Source organism: Mandrillus leucophaeus, unplaced genomic scaffold (assembly GCF_000951045.1).
Source record: "Mandrillus leucophaeus isolate KB7577 unplaced genomic scaffold, Mleu.le_1.0 Scaffold550, whole genome shotgun sequence".
Taxonomy (NCBI): Eukaryota; Metazoa; Chordata; class Mammalia; order Primates; family Cercopithecidae; genus Mandrillus; species Mandrillus leucophaeus.
In genome coordinates this window covers 1,073,358-1,090,199 of record NW_012105920.1, presented here as the reverse complement: position 1 = coordinate 1,090,199, position 16,842 = coordinate 1,073,358, and the positions used below count along the sequence as shown (strand labels likewise).

The window sequence follows — 16,842 nt, the reverse complement described above, 5'->3', positions numbered from 1 at the left end:
TCGCCCGGCGCCGAGAGACGCCCGCCGGGGTTATGTAACTCGCCTGTCCCGGGGCCGGGGGAGGGCTCGGGCTGGGCACGGTGTGGTCCACGGCCCCTTCTTCTTGCCCCAGCTTCTGATCTTGTCCTGTCACAGCTCCTGCCTCTACGGGCACTTGTGATCTTCAGTGTCCTCCCCGCCCCCCCACCGGTGTGTCCACCCCTGGAAGTGTTTCCGTGTCAGAGGGTTGGCCCCTTCCCCTGGGACCACAGGTGGCTGTGGACCTTTCCTGAGATCATCCAGCCCGGATACTCAGTGTTCAGGTAGCCCCCGTCCCGCAGAGTTTATTCTATATGTGTCTTAAGAGCCATGAAGGTACCTTTATGTATGGATGTGACCAACACAGCGTACATGTGCAGTACCCTGCCTGACACCCACCCTAGGGCATTGCCTCACCTATCCGTGTTTACTCACCCTGACGTCTAAGACGTGTATACTCACTTGTGTTGAGTAAGTAAAAGCACCAATTCCATAGTTTAAGGGCAATGGAACTTTTGTAATTTACAGTATTGCATAAATTATATGAAAAGGCAAATATGTTAGTTAATTACAAAAAAGTCCTGAATCCACATTCACTATTTAGTTTATATATATTTGTGAAAGGCTCAATCACTATTGAATCTATCTATGCACAAGGCAAATGGACTTTGAAAAAGAGAACTCAACATACCGATTCCATTTTCTTTGTGAGGTCATGTATTCTTAATAAGTTATAAAGTTAAAATAAAAGTTCAAGTTACCAAGCTGGTGAAAAGTCGTATTAAAAGTGTTGTGTTTTAAATTTGATAGCAGCACTAAGTACCAAAGGAACTTTGTCCGTGATGGAACTGTTCTCTTTTGTGATGTCCAATAGGGTAGCCAAGCTGCTAGCCATACGGGACTTTTCAAATGTGGCTAGAGTGATGGAGGAACTGAATTTTGAATTTTATTTATATAGTCACATGTAGCTAGTAGCCACTGTATTGGATAGGGAACAGCTATTGACCAGTCATGAGTTGTATTGTTTATTTGTAGAATACAATTGATTGTGATTTATTTTATTTATTTATTTATTTATTTTGAGATGGAGTTTCACTCTTATTGCCCAGGCTGGGGTGCAATGGCGCTATCTCCGCTCACTGCAACCTCTACCTCCCGGGTTCAAGCGATTCTCCTACCTCAGCCTCCCGAGTAGCTGGGGTTACAGGCATGAGCCACCACGCCCACCTGATTTTTTTGTATTTTTAGTAGAGACGGGGTTTCTACATGTTGGTCAGGCTGGTCTCGAACTCCTGACCTCAGGTGATCCGCCCGCCTCAGCCTCCTAAAGTGCTGGGGTTACAGGTATGAGCCACCGTGGCTGGCCTTGATTGTGACTTTGAATGCTCCCAAATGAGTGTGGACCTACTAAGCACAGTGTACTTGTCATCCAAAAATGTTTTTCGTCATCCTTGGTATCTTTATCATAAAGATGTCTTATCACCTCTTGGATGTCACAATCACTAGAGCTCCTATTTTGGTTACTGCAGTCATTCTGTTGTAATGAGAGGCGTTTTAAGTGGCTTTCTTACAACTGCCGTTGGGAATATTTGCTTCATATCATCCAACATTTATTGAGAATTTACTGTGGTTCTTTGTAGGGACTTGGGATTTATATTAGGGTTCAAATTCCAGCTCCACTTTCAAATTAATGTAGCCTAATCATTTATATTACTTTGTGACATCTCTGGTACATTGATGTGTATTTGTGTGTATGTCTTGTTTAACCAGACTTCAGCTTTGTTGAAACCAGGGATTTTCTTTCTTTGTTATACGGTGCCACAAATCAAGTATACATAAATACTTAATTTATATGGAATTAATGCAAAGTAACAGGTATTATTAATGAAACTGGAGGAGGGTCTTGAAAAGGAAAAGCGATTTCAATTTGATACTGGAAATAACAGTATGTTTTTTGGCCACATTTAGTCAAGGAGTCTAGCCAATATATTATTCAGTAGTCAATATAACATTATCAATAATCAAAGCTACCATTTATTGAGTATTTACTATGAACCAGATGCCATGCAAAGGATATTATATGTATTTGCTCATTTAATCTTCATTTCAATTGACGTAAGTACTCACATTTTATATGAGGAAACTAAGGCTATCTTCAGCCCAGATCTTTCCTGAGCTCCCTTGCTTGATATCTCTTGCCTATTTCACATTTCTTCTTAGATGCTTCAAAGGCCCCTAGAACTGCACGAGTTTAAAATCCACCTCAGTCTTACCCCATGACAGATACTTCTAGTGATTCGAATGATTCCACTGTGCATTCAGCTGGCAGGGCAGAAACCTAGAGATTTTCTTTGGCACTTCCCTCTCTCTCTTTTCTTTTCTTTTTTTTTCCTGAGACAGGGTCTTGCTCTGTCACCTAGGCTGGAGTGCAGTGGTGTGATCTCAACTCACTGCAGCCTTTGCCTCCCGGGTTCTATCGATTCTCCTGCCTCAGCCTCCTGGGTAGCTGAGTTTACAGGTGCCCACCACCACACCTGGCTAATTTTTGTATTGTTAGTAGAGGCGGGGTTTCACCATGGCTAGGCTGGTCTCGAACGCCTGACTTCAGGTGATCCGCCCGCCTCAGCCTCCCAAAGTGCTGGGATTACAGGTGTGAGCCACCACGCCCCCGGCCACTTTCCTCTCTTTCACTTCCCCTATTTAAGCCTTTACTAAGTCTGTACATTTTACCTTCTAAATATCTATCAATTCTACCCATTTCCTACCTTCACCATAGCCCAAACTGTCACTATTTCTTCTCTTTACCAATTACCTCAGCCTCTCATTAATTCAGCCCCCTTCCCACAAACACAAAGCGAGTGGGATCCTTTCAAAATGAATGTATGACATCCTCCTGTTAGAAACCCTTAGTAGCTGTAAGACCCTTTGTGGTCTGGCTGCTCCCTACCTCTCAGCTTTATGTCGTACCACTTGTCCCCTCATTCTATCCCTTTGGGTTAAATTGGACCTTTTTCATTCCCTATACTCACCAGTCTCCCCTTTTCTCCAGGGTCTTTGCACATGCTGTTCTCTCAACCTGGAATGCTAACCCCTCACACCCCCCTTACTTTCAGTTAACTTGTAATTATCTTTTAGATCCCCTTTTATGCTTCTTCAGAGAGCCATTTCCCATCCTCCCTGACTAAATTATGTCTTCTTTAAATCTGTTTTTTGTTTTTTAAAGAGACAGGGTCTCTGTCTGTTGTGTAGACTTGAGTGCAGAGGCATGATCATGGCTCACTGCAGCCTTGATCTTCTGGGCTCAGGAGATCCTCTGGCATCAGTCTCCCCAGTAGCTGGGACCACAGGCATGTACCACCATGCCCAACAAGGTTTTTGTTTTTGTTTTTCTATTTTTTATGGAGAGGAGGTCTCCCTATGTTGCTCAGACTGGTCTCACTCCTGGCCTCAAACTATCCTCCTGCCTTAGCGTTCCAAAGTGCTGGGATTACAGGCTTCAGCCACCACGCAGGGCCTATCTTCTTTATTTTTTTTTTTAAAGATGGAATCTTGCTCTGTCACCCAGGCTGGAGTGCAGCAGTACAATCTTGGCTCACTGCAACCTCCACCTCCCAGAGTTCAAGCGATTCTCCTGCCTCAGCCTCCTGAGTAGCTGTGATTACAGGTGTGTACCACCAAGCCCGGCTAATTTTTGTATTTTTAGTGGAACCTGACTGGTCTCGAACTCTTGACCTGAAGTCATTTGGCCCCCGCAAAGTGCTGGGATTACAGGTGTGAGCCACTGTGCCAGGCCAGGGCCCATTTTCTTTAAATCTTTTTGTATTGCTATGTAACTTCCTAGTGACAGCTATTAACAGTTGCAGTTTTGTATTTGTTTATGTGATTGGTTGGTAGCCCCATCAGAGCAGGTATTGTTTCTGTCTCCCTAATTGCAGTCCCAGTTCCATGCATAACACCTGGCTTACCTCTGACCTTTCATACTATTCTTCCCTATGCAAGCACAGTCACCCCTCCTCCCTTCTTAATACTTAACCTGTTTGTTCTGCCCAGACTCATAGCTTTGATTTCCTCCTCTGTCACAGCTAGTTTTTTAGATGTTACCTCCTCAGAGAAACCATTTGTACTCAAAAGTAAAGTAGTTCGTACTTAGAGTAATTCCCCCCTCCCCACCAATAACACCCTGTTTATTTCCTTTTTCATGAACTATAATTATTATGTACTTGTTTATTATATATATGTCTTTCTACTAGAGTTTAAGCTTCCTGAGAGCAGAGGCTTTGTTTGTCTTGTTCTTTGGGGTAACCCTAGCCCCTAACAGTGCTTATGGTAGGCATTCAATAAAATGTTTTTTCCACATCAGATGGGTCATGTGATGACTTTTCACAAAGTTTGAGAGACACATCTCACACATGAGTATGAAAACGAAGAATCTTTAGATTAATGAACACCTTGTTAGAGCAAGATTCTAATTTAATCAGATTCACCTGACTGAAAAATCCATGTTCTTAACCTATTTTTTGATTGCTTAAAATAATACGGCATTATATCAAAATTAACTGTAATATATTAGTTGTTCTATGCACTTTTACGTGTATTAACTCATTTAATCTTCATTTTACACATGAAGAAACAATAGCACAGAGAGGCAAAGTAACTGGCTTAAGGTAACATGCAAGAAAGTGTCAGGACCAAGATTCAAACATAGCTAGTCTCAACCTAGAACCTGTTTTCCTTTTTTTTTTTTTTTTTTTTTTTTTTTTTGAGATGGAGTCTCGCTCTGCTGCCTAGGCTGGAGTGCAGTGGCCAGATCTCAGCTCACTGCAAGCTCCGCCTCCTGAGTTTACGCCATTCTCCTGCCTTAGCCTCCCAAGTAGCTGGGACTACAGGCGCCCGCCACGTCGCCCGGCTATTTTTTTTTTTTTTTTTATTTTTTAGTAGAAACGGGCTTTCACCGTGTTAGCCAGGACGGTCTCGATCTCCTGACCTTGTGATCCGCCCGTCTCGGCCTCCCAAAGTGCTGGAATTACAGGCTTGAGCCACCGCACCCGGCCAGAACCTGTTTTCTTAACCACTATGCTATCCTGCATCTAGAAAAAGGAAAAAAGGGCCGGTTGCGGTGGCTCACGCCTGTAATCCCAGCACTTTGGGAGGCCAAGCTGGGTGGATCACCTGAGGTCAGGAGTTCGAGACCAGCCTGGCCAACATGGCGAAACCCTTTCTCTACTAAATATACAAAAATTAGCTGCATATGGTGGCATGCACCTGTAATCCTAGCTACCTGGAAGACTGAGGCAGGGAGAATTGCTTGAACCTGGGAGGTGGAGGTTGCAGTGAGCTGAGATTACGCCACTGCACTCCAACCTGGGTGACAGAGTGAGACTCCATCTTCAAAAAAAAAAAAAAAAGGAAAAGGAAAAAAGGTTAAAGGTTAAAGGTGATTGGTCAGAATCCCCAGGATACGGTTCCTGCCTTCATGGAGCAGGAATGGATATTCTTATGGCCTATACCTCTTCAGCTCTCTGCTTAAACATCACCTGTCATAGAAGCTAATCATGAACACCTTATATACAAATAGTTTTCCTTCCCCCCCATCCCAACCCTGCATATTCTTCTGCTTTATTTTTTCCAGAGTGCTTATCATGACTCGATAGCTGTTTTTGTTTGTCTCCCATCACTAGAATGTACATTCCATGAGAGCAGGGACTTTGACTGTTTTGCTTGCTGTTGTATTCCCATTGCCTAGAGCAGGTAGGGACTGGCATGCCATCAGCACTCTACATATTCAGTGAGTGAATGGTTACTACTTTTTCTCAAATGCACTACATATCTGTTGGTAAACAGATGTGTGTATTATCTACTGTTGCTGCTTTACAGTTGTGTTGCGTTGTTTGAGACTTTTTAGCAAGATTTTGTGTCATTCACCCCCATGACTTTACTGCCTTTTGTCGTTAAGCTTCATTTGCCTTACGGAAGCTGTTATGGTGTCCTGTTAACTATTCTTCACATCTAGGCAAGAGAGTAGAGTGAAAATAAGTGTCTTTAATGCTAATAGGTGTCTGTTTTACAAGTCTCTTATACTGACCTGTGGAGGAACAAATCAGTTGAAGTTTAGTGATCAGAGATGCAGAGTGTTTAAGGATCTGAGATGAAGTGTTTCATAACTGCCATACTTTATCTGTTGCTTCTCATTTTAAGTCTGTTACCCATTTATAGGAGATGTAAATCATGGCTGCTTTTGTTAAATAGCAAAGAGGATTAATCTGTCCTCTCTGATTTTTGTTCCTAGTTCATGTTCTTTTTTATTTAATCCCCTGAGATCATCCTTAATTATTATTTTTCAGATGACTTGGACTTTGCAATGTATACATCCAGTTCTGAGATTTTTAAATTTAGTGCTTTCTCGCTCTCAAAAAGCTTCTGTCTCTATTGACTTTTCTACTTTCCCTACCCATAGATCCTATCATTCATTCACACCAGAACCTGTGGCCTGATGTTTCTCAAAATGGGTTACCTGCAACAGAATCCCCTGTTGTTTATTAATAATATAGATTGAGTCTAGATTCTGCGTGTATGAGGAGCTTCCTTGTTATTCTAATTTCTTTTTTATTTTTTTAAGGCGGAGTCTTACTCTGTCTGTCAGGCTGAAGTGCAGTGGTGCGGTCACAGCTCACTGCAGCCTCAACCTCCCAGGCTCCAGCAAGCTTCTCACATCAGCCTCCTGAGTAGCTGAGACTGGAGGCACGTGCCACCATATCCAGTGAATTAAAATTTTTTTTTAGAGACAGGATCTCCCTATGTTGCCCAGGCTGGTCTCAGACTCCTGGCCTCAGGCAATCCTTCCCACCTTGGTCTTCCAAAGCACTGGGATGACAGTTGTTAGCCATCACACCTGGCCTCTAATGTACAGTAGAGTTTGTTTTATCCAGTGGACCCCTCCAACTTTAGCCCCTCTTGGCCATTCTGTATTCCCTTTTCCAGCTTAAATCTTGAAGTATTGCATATACCTGCATTCTAGACTTTCGCTTGCTATGACAGTCCCTGAATCATTTCCATTGTCTGTTTTTCCCACTCCATTACCACGTCATTCTTTGCCTCAGTAGATGTCAGTTCCCTTTCTCTTTTCTTCCAGCACCACAGCACACCTGGATGAGGATCCAAAATTACCTCTGTCCCCACTCTTGCTCGCTCTTCTCTTTCTTCATTTTCTTCTCCTGGAATGGTCTCCAGTTCTCACAACTTCAGCAAGACTCTCATATGTCTCTCTCCAGTTCTTTCTTTATCTGAGTTCTGGTTTATAGTTTGAATGGTATGCTAGATATTTCTAATTGCACATTCCACCATCTCTTCAAACTCAGTATTACTAAAACTAAATGGATCACTTTTACCCCCAAACCAAAGTCTTTTTCTCTTACTTTGGTTATGAAATAATTACTGATTTGTTTTATTTTTAATTTCAGGTTCTTCAGCAAAAGCCCTTGTCAGTTTAAAAGGTAAGAAGTATCGTATTTTTAGGTATACCATAGCTAAAAGTCTAATTCATTAAATTCATGTGGATATAGTGTTTCCCTTTTCCTTCTAAGTTATGATTCATTGTAGCTTTTCAGTATTGGTTTTCACTGATAACCTTAAATAAATATGCTTTTATAGGAGAATTGATCCTCAGTTGTTAGAAATTGTTTTTAAAATTTTCTAAAATTATTGATTAAAAACTTTTCTAATTAAACATTCCATAAATATTTAGATTAAAAACATTTGTTAAACAACTGTGCTGAGCTATATGTTAGCATAATTGTTTGTTTGTTTATTTGTTTTTGAGACAGTCTCTCTGTTGCCCAGGCTGGAGTACAATGGTGCAATCTTGGCTCACTGCAACCTCTGCCTCCCAGGTTCAAGTGATTCTCGTGCCTCAGCCCCCTGAGTAGTTGGGATTACAGGCATGTGCCACCATGCCTGGCTAATTTTTATGTTTTTAGTAGAGATGGGATTTCACCATGTTGGCCAGACTGGCCTCAAACTCCTGGCCTCAAGTGATCTGCCCACCTTGGCCTCCCAAAGTGCTGGGATTACAGACGTGAGCCACTGTGCCCAGCAGATTTTTTGTTTATTTATTTTTTGAGACAGGGTCTCGCTCTGTCACACAGGCTAGAGTGCGGTGACGTGACTACAGTTCACTGCAGCCTTGACCTCCTGGGCTCAAGTGATTCTCTTGCCTCAGCCTCCTGTGTAGCTGGGACCACAGGCAAATGCCACCATGCCCAGCTAATTTCTTTATTTTTTGTAGAGAGGAGGCCTCACTTTGTTGCCCAGGCTGGTCTCGAACTCCTGGACTCAAGGGATCCTGCTGCCTCAGTTTTGCAAAGTGCTGGGATTATAGGCATGAGCCACCACATCTGGCCTGTAATAGCTTATTTTTAAGAGTCTTGCTTTCACCGGGCACGGTGGCTCATGCCTGTAATCCCGGCACTTTGGGAGGCCTCATGAGGCAGGTGGACCACTTGAATTCAGGAGTTCGAAACCAGCCTGGCTAACATAGTGAAACGCTGTCTCTATTAAAAATACAAAATTAGCCGGGAGTGGTGGCAGACACCTGTAATCCCAGCTACTTGAGAAGCTGAGGCAGGAGAATTGCTTGAACCTGGGAGGCGGAGGTTGTCGTAAGCCGAGATTGCGCCATCGCACTCCAGTCTGGGTGACAGAGTGAGACTCTGTCTCAAATTAAAAAAAAAAAAAAATCTTGCTTTCTAAGTAATAATGCCCTGAAATAAAAGAATGATAGTACTTTTCTCATTCTAAGAAAAAGTTTGACATGTTCCTTGGTCTCACTATTTCTTTTGGCAGGTACATTAGACTAACCCTTTTAACACAGTTCCTTTAAAATTTTACCTCTTGATTAAGATTCTAGTAGGTCAATAAATTTGGAACCAAGTTAAATATTCTCAAAGGTTCATTAGTACTTTTAGTTTTTAAAGCTACTATATTGTTCTTTGGATTGGTGATTTACCAAATTAAATCCTTCTAGCTTGAGGAGACCACTTGTCTTCCAGAACACCCCAATTTCTTTGCCTAGCAGGATCAACTCCATCCCACTTCTGTTCTTTTGCGATTCTTAAAAATTATTCCATTATTCTTTTTCTCCCAATATTAAAGTCATTTCTCTCTCCCTTTTTTTTTTTTTTTTTTTTTTTTGAGACTGAGTCTTGCTTTGTTGCCCAGGCTGGAGTGGAGTGGCACAATATCTCAGCTCGGGTCAAGTGAGTCTTGTGCCTCAGCCTCCTGAGTAGCTGGGACTGCAGGCATACATCACCACACCTGGCTAATTTTTGTATTTTTAGTAGAGATGGGGTTTCGTCATGTTGGCCAGCCTGGTGTTGAACTCCTGACCTCAGGTGATCCTCCCACTTTGGCCTCCCAACGTGCTGGGATTACAGGTGTGAGCCACCATACCCGGCACTCATTCATCTTTATAAAAACATTTATATAAGTATTATGTATTTCTTATGGAAAAAATGAGAAAATGCTGATGAGCCACTAGAAGAAAATAAAAATAACCATCTTGTATATTCATCCTAGTTTTCTATGCCTCTATATAAACATCTTTTTTACAAAAATTAAACTCACCCCTCTTTATTTTCACAATATGTCTAATCATTATAATGTGTGTAATCATAATGTCTATTTGATACAACTTTTTTTCTGGTTATGTACAGCTCTGAAGACATTTCTCTGAATTAAGGAAAATGAAATAACCACGCTGATTTACTTTTTCATTTTTTGTGAGGGGACAGAGACTCGCCGTGTTGCGCATACTGAAGTGCAGTGGTACTGTCTCAGCTTGCTTTGACCCTGGCTTGCTTCGACCTTCGCCTCCCAGGTTCCAGCGATTCTCTGCTTTAGCCTCCTGAATAGCTGGGACTACAGGGGTGCGCCACCATGCCCGGCTAATTTTTGTATTTTTTGTAGAGGTAGGGTTTCACCATGTTGGCCAGGTTGACCTCAAACTCATGACCTCAAATGATCCACCCGCCTCGGCCTCCCAAAGTCCTGGAATTATAGGCATGAGCCATTGCACCTGGCCTAATTTCCTTTTTATATATCAAGTGATTCACATATTAAATCAGAAAACATTTAGAAATATGCTCTAAATACAGTCTGGCGTGGTGGCTCATGCCTGTAATCTCAACACTTCGAGAGGCCGAAGTGGGTGGATCACCTAAAGTCAGGAGTTTGAGACCAGCCTGGCCATCATGGAGAAACCCTGTCTCTACTAAAAATACAAAAATTAGCTAGGTGTTTTGGCACACACCTGTAATCCCACTACTGGGGAGGCTGAGGCAAGAGAACCACTTGAACCCGGGAGGCAGAGGTTGCAGTCAGCCAAGATTGTGCCACTGCACCCCAGCCTGGGCGATGGAGCAAGTACTGTCTCATACACAAAGAAAAAATAAAAAAAGAAATGTGCTCTAAATTCAAGGTTAGAAAGGGCTTTTTCCATTTTTGATTCCCCGGCTTTCAGAATTGTACCAAAATTTATGATATAGTTCTTGCCAAGTTGGAATGGAGAAATTATTAAAAATCCAAAAAGAAAGAAAAAGAAGCACATGTTTCAGTATGGACATTTAATACTTTCAAGATGCATTGCTTTATCAAATTATTTAGAGAGTTTGACAGAAAAATACAGAAGAGCTTTTTCGTTTATAATAAATTATTATAGTAAGTATATTTTTTCCATATTGGTAAATATTTTAGATATATGGCTGTTATGAAAAAGGCAGTATTCATGGTATGAAATCCTTTGAACTAAGCCAAAATTTTATTAGTATTAATTATTTATTACAGAGGGAAGCTTATCTAACACATGGAATGAAAAGTACAGTTCTTTACAGAAAACACCTGTTTGGAAAGGCAGGAATACAAGCCCTGCTGTGGAAATGGTAAGGAGTGAGTTTTTCTTACATTTTAGAATAATTATAGCTAAGTTGTCTGTATTATTGTCATGTGTAAATTCTTGCAGCACAGTAAAAAATTTACAAGTTTTTTTCCCAACCTCAAGTGTCATTAAGCACTGTTTGATCTTATTTAGATAAATTAATTTGTACCCAATGATGATCTGGTCATCATTAAGCATTTGTTCAGTAATTGTGTAATAGTTTCTTTAAATAGGAAAAACAAAAAACTACAACTTAAAATTTTATCAGATATGCAAAAAATTTTACATGGCTTCATTCAGTACCTGCAAAAATATGTACGTGTATATATATATATATATATATATATATATATATATATGTGGTAAGGTATTAAAATCTTGTATAGCCAAAAAGAAAAAAAATCATTGTGTAACTCAAAGGTAAGTGCATTTAGAGATGGGAAGTAGAGATGAGCATATAATTGACATGACTAACGAGTTTAGGAACTCTGTTTCTCTCCTGCCCTGCCAGGTAGCCAGGAGGTTTTAAGGGTCTGTCTTGAAACAATCCTGGAGTTGGGATAGACAGCAGCAGTCGCAGTAGCCTGGGCAGCTGGCCACAGTGAATGTGAGGGGCTTTCCTCACATGTCAATTCCATCATCTTCATTCCCTTCCTCCTCTGCTTGTGGTCAGGGAACGGGGGCAGTATAGAATGGACTTCCTGTCAGGACTATAGAGTATCAAGACTCTGAGTGGGTTTAATTTCTTTTTGTTTTTCTTTTTTTGAGATGAGGTCTCGCTCTGTTGCCCAGGCTGGTCAGGAACTCCCAGGCCCAAGCGATGCTCCCCGCTCAGCCTCCCAAGTAGCTGGGACTACAGGTGTGTGCCACCATGCCCAGCTAATTAAAAACAAAAATTTTTTTGTAGAGATGGGGTCTCCTTGTGTTGCCCAGGCTGGTTTCCAGCTCCTGGGCTCAAGTGATCCTACTGCCTCGGCCTTCCGAAGTGCTGGGATTATAGGCATGAACCACTGTGCCCAGCCAGAGTGGGTTTAATTTCAAGGGTTTGTAGACCTGAGTGGATGTTGCCCATATGTTGTTAGCCCTCTGCATATGTTTCTCTTCCAAATAGCCATGAGGAGTGGGAGAAGGCTTTGAAAAGGGTGTAGGTCTTATTGCAATATTATTTCTTTTTCTCTCTATTAATGAAACCTCTGAACCTAGGGTGAACTGTAAAATTTTTCTTATTACAGACCCTTAAGTGTATGATGTACTTTTGGTACTTAAACAATTTTTTTAGTTCTATGGGTAATTATCAGATATCTATCATGTGTATCTTGTATTCTTATTTACCAATGAAAATTTGGTTAACGATTTTTGACAGCAGATCTAGTATAATAGTATACACATTTAGGCTTACTCTTCTAGAGTGGTTTAGAATCTTTGGCCCGGCCCAGCCATATGCAGCAGACATATGTCACACGCCTGATTGGTATTAACCCAAGCACCAACATAATTTGAACTGGAATTTCTGGAACTTATTTTCCTATCACCACTGTCCAAGGCTGCCAGTGTACTAAGGAGACTTGGGGTTCAAGTTTTACTTTATTCATCAGCTAGGTATTTCTTTCATAAGCAACTTGCATAAATACATCTTACTGCTTTCTAAATCTGAGGTTATTTATATTTGGCTTTGTGTGCTTTGTGTTGCCCATACTTTATTCTTCCATACTGCTGATAATCCAGAGTTAGCTCAGTTTTCCAAGTATAGAATTGTATTTTGGAACAAAAATGGGAGGGTTCAGCTTTTTCATTAAATGAAACATTTCTATCATAGCCTTTCAGAAATTCAAAACGAAGTCGACTTTTTTCTGATGAAGATGATAGGCAAATAAATACAAGGTCACCTAAAAGAAACCAGAGGGTTGCAATGGTTCCACAGGTATGTGTGTGCTAAAATTTTGTTTCATTGGAAAGGAAGTAAGCAAATGCTCAACCTAATAAAGTTTATATTTCTGTTACATTTTTAGTAACAAGTTCTTTTCTTTAAATTCGTACTGCTACTCTGGTCCTGTTTTAGTTACCTAGAAAACGTTATTTTTTTGATCAACTTTGAAACAGGATAGAAAGCTGGTCATTAGTCCTACAAATGCACAATTTTCTTTTAAGCATGGAGATAGTGGAAGAATTTGGCAGCATGGAATCAATTTTTAGATTTGCACTGAAATAAGGGGGAAAAAATGTTTTACTTGATCACTAAGACAAGTACGTTGAAGACTTCCTTTATCCAAGAGATGGAGTCTCACTCTGTCGCCCAGGCTGGAGTACAGTGGTGCGATCTCAGCTTACTGCTACCTCTGCCTCCTGGGTTCAAGCGATTCTCCTGCCTCAGCCTCCCGAGTAGCTGGGATTACAGGCTCACACCACCATGCCCAGCTGATTTTTATGTTTTAGTAAAGACAGGGTTTCACCATGTTGGCCAGGCTGGTCTTGAACTCCTGACCTCAAGTGATCTGCCCGCCTCAGCCTCCCAAAGTGCTGGGATTACAGTCGTGAGCCACTGCACCCTGCCGAGAGGAAAATATTTAGCATGAAATCATATCTCCTTATTTATTTTTGACATTTAAAAACTCATAGTGGACTGGGCACGGTGGCTCATGACTATAGTCACAGCACTTTGGGAAGCCAAGGTGAGCGCATCACTTGAGGCCAGGAGTTCGAGACCAGCCTGGCCACAATGAGAAAACCCTGTCTCTACTAAACATACAAAAGAACTAGCTGGCATGATGGCACACACCTGTAATCTCAGCTACTTGGGAGGCTGAGGCATGAGAACTGTTTGAACCCAGGAGGCGGAGGTTGCAGTGAGCTGAGATCATGCCACTGCACTCCAACCTGGTTAACAGAGCAAGACTCTGTCTCCAAAAAAAAAAAAAATTAGACATGTAAAAATCAAAGGAATTAAAATTGGATAAGGAAATATTAACTTTAAGGGTAATGTAATTTTTGTCTTATCCATTTTATAACTTCTGATACAATCATTCCCTGTTTCTCTTTCATTATTTTCCAAAGTCTTATAAAACAAGATTTTCTAGTGTAATAGATGGTAGAGGTGATAGTCTCAACCAAGAATTTAGCGTTACGTTTTTTTTTGAAACTGGGTTTTGCTCTTCTTGCCCAGGTGGAGTACAGTGGTGCGATCTCGGCTCACTGCAACCTCTGCCTTCTGGGTTCAAGCAATTCTCCTGCCTTAGCCTCCTGAGTAGCTGGGATTACAGGCATGCGCCACCATGCCCGGCTAATTTGGTATTTTTAGTAGAGACAGATTTCTCCATGTTGGTCAGGCTAATCTTGAACTCCCAACCTCAGGTGATCCGCCTGCCTCGGCCTCCCGAAGTGCTGAGATTACAGGCATGAGCCACTGCTCCCAGCCAGGTTTTTTTTGGGGGGGTGGGGGAGGGGACTGCACTGGCATGGTTTTGGCTCACTGCAATCTCTGCCTCCCATACTGAAGTGATTCTTGTCCCTTAGCCTCCCGAGTAGCTGGAACTATAGGCACAAACCACCACACCTGGCTAATTTTTGTATTTTCAGTAGAGACAGGCTTTTGCCACGCTGGCCAGGCTAGTCTCGAACTCCTGACCTCAAGCAATCCACTCACCTCAGCCTCCCAAAGTGCTAGGATTACAGGTGTGAGCCACTGCACTCGACCCAAGGATTTAGCATTAAGTAAATTAAAAGCATGACCAGCAATCTACCCTACCAATAAAAACTCTTAAATGCCTTGTGATAATTTTAAACAGGAAAATATGTTCATGTTCTGTAGAATGAACAAAAATGTATCTTGAACTTCAAAAAAAATGCTGTCAAGGCCAAGTGCACATAAGTATCTAATAATTTGATCTTGTAATCCCAGCACTTTGGGAGGCCAAGGCAGGCAGATCACTTGATGTTAAGAGTTTGAGACCAGTCTGGCCAACATGGCAAAATGCCATCTCTACAGTAAATACAAAAATTAGTTGGGCATGGTGGCACACACCTATAATCCCAGCTCCTCACTTGAACCTGGGAGGCAGAGGTTGCAGTGAGCCGAGATCACAGCTGTACACTCCAGCATGGGTGACAGGACAAGAGTCTGTCTCAAAAAATAGATTAACTAAAATAAATTTAAAAATAATAGGAATTTGATCTTGTTGAAACTGAAATGCAATGTGCATTTCTTGGCTAAGTTAGCTGTTGTATACAAGGTTGAATGAACAAGAAATAGTTAAGTAACAATTTTGTTAGCTAGACTTTGGAATAGCTATGTTACTAAGATAATCTAGATGATTCACAAGCATATAGAAAACTGATCTTTAAGACTGTGACACTGTCCTGTTGCAACTCTATCCACTGCCTTCCTTCCTGAGCACATCACTCCTTCTGGGACTATTTTACAGAGCCCTTTTTAGCAATGGAGAGAATTCTGAGCAATACAGAACAAATATAATGTAGGATAAACGTGATATGAGACTTCTTCAAATATGTGAAAAGTTTTTATATCCTCTGAGTTTTCTCTTTACTAGTTGTAGCATCTTTAGTTCTTTCCATCTTCCTTTACCTGACATGGCTTGTTCCCTTACCCTCCTTAGTCATATCTTCTAAATCTCTTGCATTTTGTCTATATGTTTATTTAAAGAACACCACCCAGAGCTGAAAAATTATGAAAACTATTACTAATTACTTATGTGTTGAGTCCTGTTTTAAGCACTTCATACGTATTACTTTGATTTAATCTTCAACAACAACTATGAAATAGGTTACTGTTATATTATTTCCCATTTTGTAGATAAGAAAACAGACACAGATAAGTATCTTACTCAAGAACTCAAAGCTAGGAAGTAAAGACTGATAACAGTCAGGCAGCCTGTCTCCAGAGTCCTACTTTAAAAAGAAAAAACCCAGCTTTGTTAAGATAGACTTTACATATACAAATCATATATTTAAAGCATACAGTTTGGCTGGGCACAGTGGCTCATTTTGAGAGGCCAAGGTGGGAGGATTGCTTGAGCTCAGGAGTTTGAGACCAGCTTGGGCAACAAAGTGAGACCCTGTCTTTACAAAAAAAATCGAAAAAAAGAATTAGCCAGGCATGGTGGTAGCACACCTGTGGTACCAGCTATTTGGGAGGCCAAAGTGGGAGGATCACTTGAGCCCAGGAGATTGAGGCTGTAGTGAGCTATGTTCAGACCACTGCAGTCCAGCCTGGGCAATAGAACAGAGATCCTGTCTGTTTTAATAATTTATGTTTCTGGTCTGGTGCAGTGGTGCATGCCTGTAGCACTTTGGGAGGCTAAGGCAGGTGGATGGCTTAAGCTCAGGAGTTCCAGATCGGCCTGGGCAACATGGCGAAACCCTGTCTCTACCAAAAATACAAAAATTAGCTGGGTGTGGTGGCATACTCCTGTAGTCCCAGCTACTCAGGAGGCTGAGACAGGAGAATCGCTTGAATCTGGGAGGTGGAAGCTGCAGTGAGCTAAAATTGCGCCACTGTACTCCAGCCTGGGTGACAGAGTAAGACCCTGTCTCAAACAATCAATAAAAGATTCCCTTTAACAATGTAAATCTATTTTCCCATACCCAACAAGCGGGTCCTTAATATAGTTTTATATTCGATGAGCTACTAATACCCTGTATACCCTATTTAAAAATCTGGGTCAATAATGTAGTAGAAAGAAATAACACTTTTTGTGATAAGAATATAGTAATTTGGTTATTTATGCTAAACATCTCCTCACTTATAAAATTTTTCTTTTTTCTTTTTTTACATTAAAATTTTTTTTTTCGCCGGGCGCGGTGGCTCAAGCCTGTAATCCCAGCACTTTGGGAGGCCGAGACGGGTGGATCACGAGGTCAGGAGATCGAGACCATCCTGGCTA

General features: G+C 41.4%; 1 protein-coding gene across 2 annotated transcripts in view; it reads left to right on the top strand.

Moving 5' to 3' along the window:
- LIN9 (lin-9 DREAM MuvB core complex component) overlaps positions 1-16,842 on the top strand; it is an 88,052-nt gene that overhangs the window by 1,358 nt on the left and 69,852 nt on the right. The window contains exons 2-4 of one of the 2 annotated variants that reach the window (XM_011997972.1): positions 7,476-7,508; positions 10,855-10,949; positions 12,762-12,866. In XM_011997972.1, coding sequence (XP_011853362.1) covers positions 7,476-7,508; positions 10,855-10,949; positions 12,762-12,866 — 233 coding nt within the window. Of the gene's footprint in view, positions 1-7,475; positions 7,509-10,854; positions 10,950-12,761; positions 12,867-16,842 lie in introns of those variants that run through there. The other variant, XM_011997973.1, reaches the window with a different exon arrangement.